The sequence below is a fragment of the Rana temporaria genome, chromosome 2 (genome assembly GCF_905171775.1).
Source record: "Rana temporaria chromosome 2, aRanTem1.1, whole genome shotgun sequence".
In the NCBI taxonomy this organism is placed as follows: domain Eukaryota; kingdom Metazoa; phylum Chordata; class Amphibia; order Anura; family Ranidae; genus Rana; species Rana temporaria.
In genome coordinates this window covers 77,362,574-77,380,094 of record NC_053490.1, presented here as the reverse complement: position 1 = coordinate 77,380,094, position 17,521 = coordinate 77,362,574, and the positions used below count along the sequence as shown (strand labels likewise).

The 17,521-nt window shown below is 41.4% G+C and overlaps 1 protein-coding gene across 1 annotated transcript in view; it reads right to left on the bottom strand.

Annotated features, from left to right (window-relative positions):
* Window positions 1-1,521: 1,521 nt before the first annotated feature.
* LOC120929162 (probable tRNA methyltransferase 9B) overlaps window positions 1,522-17,521 on the bottom strand; it is a 35,852-nt gene continuing 19,852 nt past the window's right edge. The window contains exons 3-4 of the mRNA XM_040340416.1: window positions 6,286-6,459; window positions 1,522-2,652 (exon numbers count right to left, since the gene is read on the bottom strand). Of these exons, the coding sequence (XP_040196350.1) occupies window positions 1,742-2,652; window positions 6,286-6,459 (1,085 nt within the window). The 3' untranslated portion in view covers window positions 1,522-1,741. The remainder of the gene's footprint in view (window positions 2,653-6,285; window positions 6,460-17,521) is intronic.

The following is a 17,521-nucleotide window of genomic DNA, read 5'->3' as shown; positions in this document are numbered from 1 at the left end:
TGGAGGGAGCTCAGAAAACATCTATTCGCTGATCCTCCCTCTGGTAAATGAACAAAGAAGCCACATGTATTAAGTCACATCTTAGTTCAGAGTTGTCATTCCCTGGCTGAGTAAGCAGCTAATTGAGCATGATCTGTACACAGTGTATTACGGAGTGAGAGCAATAATTCTAGGGCTGTTAGTCACATTTAACTCTAAAATGATGACCTGTAAGGACTTGTAAAGTATCACCTATGAAAAAAAAAAAATTGTGTACCAAAAGTTTGTCACCACTCCATTAGGTGAACCTAATTTTCAAGCTTGACATGTGTTTATTTACCAGAGATAACCTCATATTTTATGGAGCGAGTCGGCCTTTCTCACTACCATAAAAGCGATCAGGCAGCTGTAGAACCAACCAGATCATTTGATGATCAATGGCTAAAAAAATAATTAGACCAAGCTCACTGCTGCAGCCACATATTTGGTAGGATAAACAATAATCTGTACTTGCTGAAAATGTTCTTAGCCCAAAAAAAAAAAAAAAAAAAAAAACTGATTGCACACATTGGGCCAGATCCACAAAGAACTTACAGCGGCGTATCTATTGATACGCCGCGTAAGTTCTACGATGCGCCGTCGTATCTTTGTTTTGTATCCACAAAACAAGATACGCCTTAATGTGGGCTAGATCCGACTGACGTACGTCTTAGTACGTCGTCGGATCTTAGGTGCATATTTACGCTGGCCGATAGGTGGCGCTTCCGTTGATGTCTGCGTAGAGTGTGCAAATTAGCTAGATACGCCGATTCTCAAACGTACATCCGCCCGGCGATTTTTTTTACGTCGTTTACGTAAGGCTTTTTTCGGCGTAACGTTACCCCTGCCTCTATGAGGTGTATGCAATGTTAGGTATGGACGTCGGGACAGCGTCGAATTTTCCGTCGTTTACGTTGTTTGCGTAAAACGTTCGCGAATAGGGCTTTGCGTAAATTACGTTCACGTCGAAAGCATTGACTATTTGCGATGTGATTTCGAGCATGCGCACTGGGATACCCCCACGGACGTATGCGCCGTTAAAAAAAACATCATTTACGTGGGGTCAAGATGAATTAACATAAAACACGCCCACATCTTAGTCATTTGAATTTCGCGCCCTCACCCTGACACATTTACACTATGCCGCCATAACTTACGGCGCAAATTCTTTCTGGATAAGGAACCTACGCTCTAAGTTATGGTGGCGTAGTGTATCTGAGATACGCTACATCTGGCCCATTACATCTAAGAAGTGGTAAGGTGCAATAAATTGCATTTTTGGTTTTGGGTTTAGGTATGCTTTAAGCACTCTTACTACCCCATCCCACAGTTAAAGTTCATGTTTCTTAATAGATACAGTAAGTGAGGCATGCATATTGCACTTTGAGATAAGTAGCTGGGTTAAAATTGTAATTGCATCTTTTCCTCCAGACAGATTCACTTTAATGGCTTTGTACCTTGCCCATCCCAACATCTGAAGGAAGGATAACCTTTATTCAAAAATATTTTCTGGTATAAAAAGATTTATTTAAAATGTGATGAATAATATTTACATTTTTCACAGCTATTAAATACAAAAATTATGTTAAAAAAAAAGTATAAAAAACATTTAGTAAATAGGAAGTATTTTTGATAAGCATTAGAACTGATCCATAACTTTGTGCTGTAACAATTTTCTGTGCATAACATGTTAAAAATTGTAGCAATTATGAGGACACATTTTTCAAAGAAGATTCTTTTCTACGACGACGCACCAGTTGGAATGGTCATAAAATGTGCTTACAACAAGGAGTTCAGGAATATATTGTTCTATGAGGTCACCAAGTTCATTCTGTTTAAATATGTGATAATATCGAAGATGGTCTGTATTTTCGATTGTGGGGATCTGCTGATCATTTTTACATTTAGTGTCAGAGTTTGAACACAGTTTCATATCAATTGGTCCATTGCAATTAGATTTCAGATCTGGTAACGGAACATTACCAAGTTCTTTGATTATTTCTCCACCAAGTTCTACATTGGAAGATGTGCAAGAACTTTTATTAGCAAGAGGAAAGGTAAAGAACTCTTTGCGTTTGTTCGTATTATTATCCAGGTCCTGTATGTATTTTGGTAGAAGGTCACCAATTTGTTTTACGAAATGAGGTTTGGACAATCTAGGTGGATGCACGTTTGCAGTTTTTCCGAATTCGGTGCAATAGTTGTACAGTCTACATAGAATGCTTCCATTCTTCTGGTCACTGCTTACATACATACTGCTTATATCCAGTCCTGATTCTAGGGACCGTGTTAAACATCTTGATGAATGGAGGCTATTATTAAATGTTAAAGGCATCCCATCAACAAATGAAGAATGTTTAGTCCTACTATTTGGAAGCATATTGCTGTGAACCCTACTCAAAGGATTGATCAGTGGTAGGTTCTTGAAATCTGGTTCAGTAAGGTCCTTCCTTTTTTCTGAAGCCTTTTGTGGCTCCCTATTCCATGGTATTAGCAAGTCTTGCTTCTCAAATGTCCTTCTTTTCTGTTCCATTGCCCATACATATATCATCATCCGTCCACCAACTCTCAAAATCCGAGCCATCTCTTTAATAGCTCGTATGCGGCGCTCCTTGGTTGAAAAATGATGGATTACTGAAAAAAAATTAAAAAAAAGTTAAAAAATGTTTGCTAGGTCATAAAAATGCCAAACAATAAAAATTCTAGAACATTTTTATATACACTGTAGTAACGGTATGTGGATTTTTTTGAATGTACTCCTTTTAAGTTTATGTTGCTGCTTGCTCTGGGTTGCAGGAAAGAATTTAGGTTGACTGGTTGAATACAGAGTGTTGACGGGGAGGAATCCCTCCAATCCATCCTCCAATCCATCCCACGATCCATTGTATTCTCCCGACCTCGGAGGGGGGAGGGGCTTCGCAGCTGTCCCCGTTGGGAGAAGACAGTGATTATTGTAAGCAGCTATGCCAGCCACTAGCGATAATCGCATGTAAAATCCGGATGTCTGGTTGTGCCACAACGCAAAATGTGCCCATACATGGTTTAAATTTGCTGAGCCGGCCGAGATTCGAACCGTCTATGGCTGGCCTTACACACCTCTGCCACAACACCGCAATATCTGGCAAGGTAGCTGATCTTTCTTTGCTGCAGTCAAAACAGAGTATCCTAACTTTTTTTTTTTTAAGGCTGACAACACTACATCTACTAAAGTAAAATCCTGTATCCTTAGAGTCAGGCTAATTCATGCCCTAAAAGAGGGAATGTACCAATGCAAATACCTTTTAAAACAAAATATACAAAAAATATACAAAAACGTAAAATTGTGTAAAAGGTAAAATCACAAAATCTGAATTTATTCGAACAAAAAAAAAAAAAGGAAAGAACATTTAAAATGAACAAACCAAGCAAAACAAAAATATTAAAATATATCAACAAATACTCATAAAAATTTTTTGGGGGGGGGGGGAGGGACGGTGAATGGTGTCAGTGTTTTTTTTATTTAAATTTACAATTTAACTTTGAAATATTAAAAAAAATATATACATTATTAGCCCTGTTGGGAGGTGGCTAAACAGACCCCTGATATCTCCCCTTTGAGACAGGGAAAGGAACTGAGGACACGCATTCCACAGTTCCATTTCTCTGCAGCCTCAGCTGCACTGAAGATGAATGAACAGGAGACAGAGGCTCCTCCCCATTCATAAACTGAGACCTCGTCACCGGTTATGATGCTCAGTTATGAATGGACAGAGTCAGTAATCACTGACTCTGCGCATTCAGAAAAGGAAGGAGCTGGTAAATGAGAGATCCAGGATGAGGGTGGACCCGGAGGAGCCAGAGAGGACACAGGAGGACCTGGAGGAGGACTGGAAGAGGCGACACAGGGACAAAGAGATCCAGGGACAGTCGGGGGTGATTGGTGTGGCAGTGGGGGCAGTTACAAGCACCAATCTCCCTGACAGCCGCAGGAGGGAGAGGTGGAGAAGCAGCTGTCAAAAAAGCTGTACTGTACAGGGAGATCAGTGCTTGTAACTCCCCCCCACTGCCACACTGATCATCTGTGACGCTGACCAGGAATCAGTCAAGAATTGGAGCATTTGTAGTACAAGTACTCCTGCAAATTCACGAGAAGTTAAATTAACATTACAATAGTGGATAAGGACATCCTTCCAACTGAATGTATGTTGCTGAAATTATAAAAAAAAAAATGCACACATGTAATATCAAGGAAAGGCAAAAGTCATGAATATGTAAAGGCAATCATATAAATGTGTTGGGCCAGATTCAGAAAGATCAGCGGATCTTTCTGCTGGCGTAACGCAACTCATTTACGTTACGCCGCTGCAAGTTTTTCAGGCAAGTGCTGTATTTACAAAGCACTTGCCTGTAAAGTTGCGGCGGCGTAGCGTAAATTACCCGGCGGAATTCAAATTCGGCGGGTAGGGAGCGTGTATCATTTAAATGATGCGCGTCCCCGTGCCGAACCAACTGCGCATGCGCCGGCCGCGACTGAATCCCAGTGCGCATGCTCCAAATGACGTTGGCAATTCGTCATGCTTTTGACGTTTACTCAAATTACATCCATCCGTATTCGCGAACGACTTACGCAAATGACGTAAAAAATTCAAATTTCGCCGCGGGAACGACGGCCATACTTAATATTGGCTGCGCCTCATAGACCCAGGGGTAACTATATGCCGGAAAAAGCCGAACGCAAACAACGTAAAAAAAAGCGCCGGGTGGTAGTTCGTTTCTGAATCGGCGTAACTCCTCATTTGCATATTCGTCGCGTAAAAATACGGAAGCGCCACGTAGCGGCCGGCCTGGAATTGCAGCCTAAGATCCGACGGTGTAAGACACTTACACCTGTCGGATCTTAGGGATATCTATGCGTAACTGATTCTATGAATCAGGCTCATAGATACGACCGTCGGAACTCAGAGATACGACGGCGTATCAGGAGATACACCGTCGTATCTCTTTCTGAATCTGGCCCGTTGTCTTTTTGTTTTGGATGCAGTTTTAAAGAAAAATGTACAATCCTTACAATTTTGGTTATATAACAAGAACAAAAGAGGTCTCGAATATGATTCTGCTTCTAAGGCCGGATTCACACTTATGCAGGTTGCGGTTTGCATATTTCAGGAGCATTTTGCTCTTTTCAATACTAGTCTTTGATCCATTGAAGTCTATGGAACCAAAAGTCCCTGGCACTTTCCATAAAATGCACAGATGTGAAACATGACCCATAGGAAACCATGTTAAATGGGCTGTAGTGTGTTTCTGCAAAACTGAAAACACACAAAAAAAAAAAAATGCATAGGTGTGAACCAGGCCTAAAGCCTGCTATATAAATTACTACACCGCGCTCTATGCTAAATAAATCGATCAATATACAGATAACATAGCAATATTGTTGACACTTCAATTGATTCTACCATCTAAGCTCAAAGCTTGGACAGAGCAATCTCGGTTGCCAGCTATAGTTTTTAGGCAGTTGCGGCACCCACGGCTGTACGAATAACCAGAATAACCTGAATAACCAAACCAGCTCAATTGTTTGTCACCTGGCTCAGCTTTTTAAGTCAACATTTGTTGAGCCAGGTGGTGCCTACAAATTCAGATGGCATCAGCTGAAATGTGAGCAATCTATGGGGACCTTAAAGGATAGGTTCCCCTTTGGAACATGTTCAACAAATTGTTAGGGTGGAACATGTAACATGTTCCAGCATCTGTGCCTCCCCCTCCAAATCCCCCCTCTATGACAGCAGGCAGGGGGATCTTCTCCCCGCATTCGCTGCCACAATTTGAAAATAGCTTCCTGTAAATGAATGCCTAAGTACTGCCAGCTATTGTGGTTGATGGTTTGTAGTTCCCAATGAACTATGAGGGTGCTGTCATAGTCCATTGATCTTCCTGCTCTCAGGTTCCTGCTTGTCTATACCAGGTAGACAGCTATCCTGAGAGTCTGCAGGAGCCTGAGATTTTACCTGCAATCTGCTGATCGTGGATGCAATGCTCTGCAGGCTCCTTATAAAAAAATAAAAAAATGCATTCTTTTATTTTACCTACAAACAAATGTGCATATTTTTTTATTATTTATTTAACAGGTGAACCTATCCATTAAGGGTTTCAGACAGCAAACTCATCCCTGTACAAAATGTTTTTATTTCAAGAGATGAACCTTCATTAATCAGTTAGAATCCTTTAAACTGTAGGTCCTATGCACCTATTATATACTGTATGTCTACTGCCTCAGTACCTTACCAGCTATAGAGAGAGCAGCATCAAAGACACCATCACGGTATGGCAGCTGGAGTCCATTACACACCATTACTTCAAAATTTCGGTTTCTTGCAGCCTCTGCCAGTGGTAAGCAGTAATCAGATCCGATTTTAAAAGTTTGACTGTTGATATGCAGATATTTCCCATTTCCACAGCCTGAAATATCAAAATTCATTACTGTACTAGGACATGTTGCATAGAAAATAAATACATTTGATATATAAAGATACTAGAAAATTGCAGTGTGCATAGGTTTTGGGTAGAGTGGAATACTAAAGTTTAAAGTGGTTCTAAATTTAGGATATTTTTTACCTTAACCACTTGCCGACCAGCCGCTGTCATAATGGCTAACAGAGGGGAGTTTCCAGGCAGAAAAAATGGGAGCTCAAAAAAGCTCAAAAGCTTGTAGGACCCACTTCTTTGAGATGCAGTGGACATGAGCAAGAGAGCTTATCAGCGCCCTCGCAGTTCATTGATAACTACATGCCATCTGCCTCTATGGTAGATGGTACTTGTAGTTAATTTGTTAATTCAAAGAACTCTGTGAATGATTGACATAGCTGTGTGGGCATAGCTGTGTGGTCAGAGTCCAGCACAACCACGCAGTATTAAAAATGTGACACAGGGTGCAGGGAGAGGATGCCCAACCCACTGTCACAAAAATTATATATATATATATATATATATATATATATATATATATATATATATATATATATATATATATATATATATATATATATATATCTCCTGGTCCCTTAAAAGCAAATTACATAGCACTTGTGCCATGTAATCTGCCCCCCCTCTAAACTTAAAAAAAAAAAACCCTGAACCTGGCACTTCCTGTATGCCCTCTATAAACTGACCACGAAAATCGGGGCTGTTCCGCTCGCCGATCAATGTGGTCAAAGTACATCCCTCCATCATACGCATCCCCTCTGCTCTCCTCTCTCCCCCCTCACCCCCTCTATCCTGCCTGTCATCTCCCTCTGTCTGTCTCCAGCCCATCCCTTCCCCCGCTGCTATTCCTGTAAAATAAAAACTTTCAATTATAACTGTCAGCCTCTCTATTAGAGGCTGGCATAGTACACTATGTCATTAGTTTTAAAAAAACGAGTGTTCTAATTACCAATTTTAAAATGTCTTCAGGCCGGTCAGGTGACTCCCGCCACTTTACAGAGCTTCTGCCACAATGCGTCTATGGATGCACACAGTCCCACTCGGGAGAGATCGGCTTCCTATGGTGGTGCGCCGAGAACTCCAGCATATACCATTGCACAGGACAGGTACCACATGACAAGTATCACGTTTTCCATTTTATAATAAATAAAAAAAAAAAATATGAAGATTTACAACCACTTTAAGCAGAACTCCAGGCATTTCGAACATTTGGGGCCATATTTGCTCATTCCCTTTGCAGGGTCTTGCTTGATTTTTGCACAATACAAAACAAAAATACACTACCCATGTGATTCACATCTCATTTAAAAAGGTGGTTCATAGAGACAATGGTACCAAGCCACTTTGGCTACCAAAGAGTGCCCTATCTACAATTCTCCATATTACAATGACAAAAATATGGAAAAGCAAGCATGTTAGATTATAAATCTCTTCATTTGATTGTACAGATCGTAGATGATGTCCCAAGCGGAGGAAATGTTAATGCTTCTGTGTGGAATAATGCTCCTGTGCAATCTCCTAGTTCCGAGACCACTTTTGGTTAGACATATGCACTGCCGAAAAATGGGTTAGTTTTCATTTCAATCGTGTTTTTTTTTTCAATTTTTGGGTCATTCGTTATGATTGCAATTCGTAAATTTGCAAATTTAAATATTCGAAAATAAGAAAGAAAATACAAAAGAATAACTAATAATAATTAACTAGTCAATTATAGGTATTGGAATATCCTTTCAAATATGGCTGTTAGTGAATGTAACGAATGCAAATTTATCTGAAGTTACGAATTATCCGAAATAACGAATGCTGCATCTAAAAAGGAACAGGACAGATAATTAATAAATAGGTTTTTATTATTATTATGGTTATTTATTAGTAATAATTTGTTACATTCCATTTGTTTAGATATGGCATTCGTTATTTCAGATAAATTGGATAAATTAGTATTTGTTACGTTCACTAACAGCCAAATTTGAAAGAAAATTCCAATACCTATAATAGAAGTGTCAGTAATAAGTTATTAGTTATTTCCGATTTTAAAATTTTCGGGTTTTTGAATATTCAGAAAAGTTTGTTAAATGGGTTTTCGTTAATTTGGATATTTCCGAATTAACGAATTTGTGGATATTGTAAGAATTGCTAAAAATTGTAAAGCAAAGAACATGGTGTACACATGAGATTTGTATGTAAACAAGCCTTGCAGGTGAAAACTGTTAAGTGTAAACCTGTTGGTGTACCCACACTTTTCCTACACTTTCATAAAATAAATACTGTGTGAAAACAGTACTACCCGGTGACAATATTTCTTATTTGGATTGGATTGGTTTGGAAATGCTGTACAGTACCTCTAGGTAGGTCTTCTTTCTAGGTCCCTATTGTTTTAAGTTAAATCAACCAGTGTCTTCTTAAAAATGGTACCACTTTTTAGTGAACTAACTTTAATTTTTACATGCTGTAAGCCACTGACATTTACTACCATCCAGCAAAAAGTTGAGGGATTTTTTTCTATAGTCATTATACATACTTTGTTTTTACTATGAATTACCACATTTATTTTCTTTTTCTAGTGTGATATTCTTCTGTTATGAGCGTTTAAACAATTGACCTCAGTAAACCATTGATGTACCAGTTTGACAGACTCCCATATACACACTTACCTGACACCGATTGCTTGTATCATCCAAATAATTACAACCTTCAGCCTCTAATTTCACTCTTCTGATTCTTCAGCAAGAGGAAAATTAAAAGGCTATGTATTTAAATGAGTCATTACTGCTAATTGTTAGCAGCAATTGTTTTCATTTGAATTGGAATCAAATTACTGTTGCCAGGCTTTGCTTAATTTTGCTGAAAATGTTCCTGATAAATTCTAGCCATACAAGAGAACAGAAAGCCTATTATTCAAATAGAATACGTGTTAGCATTCACAAATAACGACTGCATTGAAACGTAAACTTTATCCTTTGGCATTGTATTTGCTTAATTGGTATATTGTTTTCATGCGACTTTCTGAAAGTCAAAGTCTTCATTTTAACAGGAGAGTGGAGCAATTGTCCATAAGAAAAAAAAAAAAAAAATTATTATATATATATATATATATATATATATATATATATATATATATATATATATATATATATATATATATATATATACACACACACACACACACATATACACACACACACACACACACACACACTTTCATATACCATATGCTCAAAGTATGAGGACACACAAGGTAAATTATCGGGTTCAGCCATTGCCTGTGAAGGGTACTGTTTATATTATAGCATGCAAAGACCTGTTAAACAGCTGTGTATATTGAGCCTTGTGGTAACAGTTGAGGAAGGCCCTTGTTTGTTCCAGCTGTAACCCTGGAGAGAAGAAGAAGGCGACGGGCCCAGAGAGAAGAAGAAGAAGGCGACGGGCCCAGAGAGAAGAAGAAGAAGGCGACGGGCCCAGAGAGAAGAAGGAGAAGGCGACGGGCCCAGAGAGAAGAAGAAGAAGGCGACGGGCCCAGAGAGAAGAAGAAGGCGACGGGCCCAGAGAGAAGAAGAAGGCGACGGGCCCAGAGAGAAGAAGAAGGCGACGTAACTGGGGGGTAGAGAGATGGACCTGGAGAGAAGATGATGGACCTGGAGAGAAAAAGACTAAACTGGGGAAAGAATGGGGGATTAGGGGGAGTTGGACAGACGGAACTGGAAAAGATCAGATGGAAACGGGGGGGGGGGGGGTGGAGTTGAGACAGAACTGAGCGGGAGGGGTTGAGACGGAACTGGAGGAGGGGTAAGACGGAGACAGAACTGGGGGATGCGACGGAACTGGAGGAGGGGTAAGACGGAGACAGAACTGGGGGATGAGACGGAACTGGGGAGTATAAAAAACCATTGCATCTGCATAACATTTATTGTCAGGAGGTGTCACCAATGCCAACCTCCATTATCTCGCATTACAGGTTTCCTATATATTTTGCTGTATAGGGTTTTGATGCATGGGCCCGAGACAGATTTATAGAGTGAACCAGCCACTTATCAAATGTCAATAGGCCATAAGATGCAAGGGGAATTTCTTGTTCGGCCTATACAATTAAGCCATACAATACGAATGTTAAAACACGAAAACATATTTTGACTGATGTGAAAGAAAACAAACATTCTAAATCACGTGTGTGATTTAGAAAATAAAAGTTATAAATCAGTATTTAAAGCATTTATTGAAAATTCATCGTAGTTCATAGTACACAGACAAGTAGGACCAGTATTGTCTCGTTTCCCTCCCTCCCTACATCAACCCAGAAAACAAGTTATAGCTATACTGTACATAACTTCTATAATATACATTAACCTTCATCTGTTGTCACGCAAATATTTTTACGATCAAGTCATACTAATTAACAAAGTATACTCGACCTATATTCTATTTGGTTATTTTTTGGCTTAGCACACGGAGAAAGAAAAGAAAGATTTCATGTGTTTTTAAAAATCTATATTATTTTACAGTATTTTTATAGTGTCAATCAGCGCTGTATCCTGGCCTAGGCCAACAAGGCCCAGGCCTAGGGCAGCACTTTGCAAGGGGGCAGCACGGAATGAGTCCCCGCCGGCTTGCGCTACACTTTTAGTGTAGCACCAGTCTTATTGGGTGGACTGAGCTGAGAGGCAAATTAGTCTAGCGCCCCGATAAAGTGGTCGCACAGCTTACGGTATGCAGACGGCCGTCATTCTACAACTGTGGGGGAGGGGGAGCTCCTATAATTTTGACTGTCCCATCATCCTGGACCACAAATCTTCCTCACTGTGCTATATGTTTTCTGCTGCACCATTGGCATAGTTATATCCTCTTAGTCCTCTCTATAAAATTATCATAAATTTGTGCTTAAAGTGGAACTATAGGCAACACTTTTTTTTCTTTCCATTTTGGATAGAGTAAGGGGAGGGTTATAGTCCCTGTCAGTTTATTTTTTACCATCCCTGTCCCATTGCAGAGATTTCTCTTCACTTCCTGCCCCATAGCCAAACAGGAAGTGAGAGGAAATCTATGCAAATTAAGGGAATCCATTGCCCCCGCCTCCCCAGGCCCTCAGAACTAGTGTCCCCACTCGAAAATTTCAGGGCGTGTGGTCTTGACTGGAAGCGGTGGGTCATTTTTAAATTAGGGGGTACACGAGTTTAGTCAGGCCTAGGGCAGCACAAAACCTAAATACACCACTGGCGTCAATATTGCATAATTTTTGTGTAGCACCACCACCGTGGGGGCCGCTTGAAGATGACTTTCCAAGCCTCCCGGCACCTCTGACACCCAGGACAATGCAATTGTACAGACACTACACTGCAGTGAGGTAACCAAGTGTTCTTTTACTTAGCATTTTTAGAACAGGTAGAACAATATTAGCTTAGGCAAATATTCTTATAGTTTTAGACTCTTATTCTTGGCACATATAAACTGGTATGCAATGTAGAGAAAATTACAGCAAGACAAACAGTAACAAGAAATAGACTGATGACCCCAGGCATAAAAGGGGAAAGAAGGACATCTTTTTTTCAGACTGATTTCTTCAACTCCAGGTGTCACGGGCCCACAACCTATGTGACCAAATATCAAAACAATTAATCACCAGAAATGTAACCCTTAATTTCTGGAGGAGAGTTCCCCATGTGCACAAAGTCCTTTAAGGGGGGGTGTAAGTCCTGATGATGTAGATATCCAACGTCTTCAGCTAGCTTAACAAGGGGCCAGAGGGAATCTCTGTGTAATGGCATCCAATACTGCAAATTGCCTGTGCATAGTGTCTCCTTGTTTAAACTCCAGTGCAAATAAATGGGATATGGTGTCTGCATGCAGTGTCTCTTTAGCTGTATGGAGGGTGGGCTTTTGCTTATTCACCAATCCCGATAATACCAAGCTCAAGGCAATAGGACGTCCCTGGATAGGCCCCTGTAGAATACGTCACCAGGGAAAAGTGCCTGACCGCAATCTGGCCAAAGTGATCCACTCACCCATCCACTAAAAGGTTCCTCAGACTGACTAGCCCGCACCGCTCCTCATAACCCCCTGAGCGTCCGGGTCCCTTTTCCCAACCGAAGGCCAGGGTCCCAAGAGATCGTCTCTTCCCCAACACAGGCTATATATCATCTCTCACAGATTTCTGTCATCTCCCTCCTAGAATTAAGTGCGGACTAAAAAGTAGACCATAGCGAGGGTCAATACCAGAGAGTAGATGAGCGCTTGACAGCAACATCAAACATTTCAATGGAACCCTCTCATTGCAAACAGTACTGGGGCAAGGTCATCTAGTGCCCAGGGCGAACATGCCAAACTTATACCCTCCCCCAAGACGTATGAGCACTATGTGTCAGCAACCCCCCCCCCCCCCCCCAAAAACACTGAGCACTAATCTGCATGCTTAGTCCCTTAGCATAATTCCCCCTCCTCCCAATGCACACCCCCTCTCAGCACGAATATCCCCCCCCACAAAAAAACACACACAATTCACTCTTCCTTGCACAAATCCTCTACCCCTAAAATGTACCCTCCTAGTACACATCTTCTCCCCCCATTTCAAATCCCCCCCAGCACAATGTCCCCCCAAATCTTCCCTCCTAGCACAAATCCTATTCCCCAACACAAATCTCCTTAAATCACCACTCTTAGGCCCCGTACTCACGACCAAACATGTCTGCTGAAACTGGTCCGCGGACCAGTTTCAGCGGACATGTTCGTTCGTGTGTAGGCAGTAACGTACAGGATTCCAGCAAACAATCGTCGGCCAGACCGTTTTCCAACGAACAACTGTTTCCTGGTCTTGCTTTAAAACAGTCTGCTGGAATCGTGTCCGTCAGACATGTTCGGTCGTCTGTACACAAAAGCAGCGTACAAAAACCCTGCGCATGCTCAGTCCAAATGAGGAGACGGGAGCGCTCGTTCAGGTAAAACTCGCGTTTGTTTGGGATATGGCACATTCGTCATTAGAACCCTTTTATTCTAGCAAGAGAACAATGTCTTAAAAAGGCGCACTAAACCACATTTTCTTGCCTCGTTTTATTAATTCTTCTCTTGCTAGAATAACCCCGTTCTCTTGCTGATGCAATTTCAATAGAGTTGTCCCATACTGAAATGTCACATTTCTTGCTTGTGATGTAATCCTTTAATAATGTTTTCTATGCCAGACGTGTGTTTTGGTTGGTGGTCCTCCATAATTTATAGTAGTCATTTTTGTAAAGGAATGTGCATATTTTTTTTTTTTTTTGTTGTTTCTAGTTATGTCACCATTTAAAATATTTTTTTTTTACATGTTTTTTTTAATTTTATTTTTTAATTTTTTTTTTTTGTGTTTCATTAGAGAATATTAAACCATGTTGGCACACCAAATGTCCCCCCCCCCCCCCCCAAGGAGTGTGTCCTTTGTAAATTACCCATTGTATATTTATTAAAGGTTTGCTGCCTATAATAATCCCCACAGTATAACAAACAATAGACATGTTTTCAAATGAAAGCAAAAAGCCTTTTATTCAGGCAAATGTCATCACAAAAAATAAAAAGAACGGCAGCACTAGAATAGATAGCAAACTATATGCAAACTTGCATTTCCAACATGGTGAAGGATAAACTTCCAAGCCTCAGGAGCCAAACACAAAATTATGAAGCAGCAGCACACAAACAAAGGAACCCAAACTGTGGTAGTACAAACAAGATGTCCTTTATGTGGAAGGAAATGGAAGGCAGAAAATCAACGTTTCCTCCTCTTTCCAGCCTTCCCTCCAGGCAGCCTTCCAGCGGATCTAACACGGGGTCTTGCAGGTGGGGTCGATGTGGCAGCAGGAGGATGGTGTTCCGCAAGCCGGGCCGGGTCACATAGCCCAGTCTCTGGGGTCAGCAGGCCCCTCTGCATCCACCAAAGGACCTGGTTCATCAGGGCCTTTGCCAGTATTCTCTGGTCCTCCTCCCCTTCATTTAAATCATGGGCCAATGAGGCACTGAAGGCCTCTGTGGGGTTGAGGGGGGCCCTCATGATGGCGCTTGCCTCCTGTATCATGCGGAGGCTTGCCTCCTCCACAGGCCTCAACTGCCTCCTTCGGCCTGATGGCCTCACCTGGGGGGGAGAAGACTGGCTGGTGGTGGTTCTCCTGGCCGGGGGGACCTGCTGCAGGCCACTGGGCCCAGCCTCCTCCTGGCTGCCACTGACCCCGGCCTCCTCCTGGCTGCCACTGACCCCGGCCTCCTCCTGGCTGCCACTGACCCCGGCCTCCTCCTGGCTGACAGACACCTGAGGATCTGCCACCTCCTGGCTGATCTCTTCTTCCTGTGTGCAAAAAAAAGGACATTTTTTACAATTTCGCTAAATAAAACCACACTCATTTTCATGTTTTTCGTTTAGTATTTTCTGTTCATTATTACTTGAATACACTCTACTTCTGACCCCTGCAGTTGTCATCTCTGACACCTATTTGTCTGAACACCTTTTTTTTTGCTTTTTCCCAGCTTGGCTTTTTTTTTTACAATATCTAATCATTAATCCACCAAGAATTATTTACGCAAGAAATATAGAGGAAACTACTATACCTCCTCATCGAAGGGTGGCAGATCTGCATCTCTGTCAGCCAGGCCCTCTTCCTCCGACTCTGCAGGGCTGTGGTCATCTGGGGAAGGTCCGCTGGAAGGTAGCATGGAGGAAAGGTTGGAAGAAAGACTCGACATCGTTTTCCTGCCTTCCATTTCGTCCCGCAAAAAAGCCATCTGTTTATAATACCACAGTTTGTGTTCCTTTGCTTGTCTTGCTGCTGCGCCCGATTTTTTGCTTTTATTAGCTTTGTATGCTCTCCTGTATGTGCTTCTGAGGTTGGCAAGTTTATCCTTCACCATGTTGGCAGTGCATCCTGGCACCCAAGTTTGCATATAGTTTGCTAGCTCTTCTAGTGCTGCCGCTCGTACCTCTTTATTGCAATATAATGCGTGTTTGGAATTCCACAGGATGGGCGTCTCCTGATATTTTTGGAGTAAGGCCTCTATAGCTTCCTTGGTTTGTAGGAGGTCCATTGAATTGTTTGAAAAATTATATTTCTTTTTGAGTCTAGATTCCAAAAACATAAACCACAGAAAAATAAATATTCAAAAGGATCAGCGTTGACCTTGATCTAATATGTGTCTTCAAATTTATTACCTATATCTAATGACAAACACAGTCTCTCTTGTTTAAACAATGATTGGCAGCTCGGCCGCATTGCTTGTACCAAACATTGATTTGCTAGATGCAGAGCCATTGTTAACATTGCAGTAAATATTTTTAATATAGAAAAATAAACAAGGATTACAAATGACAGTATTCATCTAGGCACTCTTTCATGTGTAAATCTCATGCCCCTGACAATGGATGACATAAAAGACACTTCCTAATGACCTCTGTACAACCAACACTTGAACAATACTTTGCCTGATCTGAATACACCATTCAAAAACTTGTCAATGAGGTACAGCATTGTTCACATCTCTATTTTGTGAGGTGTCCAAAAGCATTTGGATACCAAAATAACATTGTGGTACCCCATAGACAGAATAGCTTAAAAAGGGTGCAACCAACAGCCCAAACCCCCATCCCATGTGTCTACATTTTCAAGGCCTCTGCTGATCACATTTTTAATTTCCTTACCTTCCTGTCTCTCGCTCCTCGTTTCTCACGCTCGCCTAATTACCGCGTAAGATGCGTAATCACGGCGTGCACCTTTTAAACACTCCGCGTATTTATTAAAACCCGCCCTCGTCACCTTTGCGAGGCCCCTAATCAATGAGTTTAGGAAATATGGCGTTAACTGTGTATGTTCTGGATGCGCTCGAAGATTCTCCGCGTAACCGACGTAAACACGTTGTTTGCATTCTCTACACTCCGCGTATGTATTAAACGCCGCCCTCTTCTCCGCCCATGGCGTAAGAATTCATCTTTTCCACGCCCATAATCTCTGTGGGAAAGGAAAGATGGCGATGTCACACGAGCGGGCACGATGCTCTCATGCCACAAGTGAAGGGACAGAGGCAGGGACGTCCCGATCAAGGCAAAGAAGATATAAAGCCACTAATATGCGGTTCCAGGAAATGGTGGAGTTAGTTTACATCATGCGAAAGAAGGACTATGATGGTGAATTAGGGCCATACAAGACCCCTAACCGCTGAAAGGCACATATTATGGACACGGTGGCGAGGAGAATGCAGAGGATGTTTGGGATCACCAGGTCCAAGGAACAGCTGAGGAAACGATGGTCAGACTTAAAATTGAGGAAGCCACATCAGATGAAGAAAATACTTAAAATTCTGCGTAAAAGTAAGTAAATATATATTGGGGTTGGGGGGGGGGGTGATTGTCTGCAATAATGTGTTGCCATGTATATTTCACCATCTGCCTCCTTGGCCTGCTTGTAATTTTAAAGACATGTTGTCATTTATTTTTTAGGACATAAATACCTACATATTTACAAATAGTGTTCTTAGTAAACCACGTAACATCACATAGTTTCTCAGAAAGGCTCGGTTATTCCAGGAACAACACACCTGGACATGGCTCACTGGCCAAAAACTTTGTTTGTAAACATTGTGTAAAAGCTAGTTATAGAAAATAAAATTATGAGAATGGGAAAGGCAAACAGGATTCATTCTAAAAACAGTGGTAATAAAGCAGATGTTTTCACATCTGCAATGCAGAGCACCTGTGTCTCCCCAAATCAAAAATGGGTTTTGGTAGGGTCTCCCAGAAATACAGTTTAGGGGGGACATCCATGTGTGTCACTTTGCTAAAAAGGGGCAGGATCAGAGCTTGCCATATAGAAGTAATTGCAAAATGTAGGTTTGGTGAAAGATAAAAGTAACTAAATGAAAGCATCTTCTAAGCAATGTGTGCGATTTATGCTCTCCAATATCTGTGTGCTGATGAGTCTACATTTTTTTTGGTTTATTTCAGGGGAAAGAAGTCGCCAGCATTTGGAGGAGGCAGAGAGGGCCAGACAAGGCCAAAATCTGCCATCTCAACATGTGGAGGAGGAGGAGGATGTGGAAG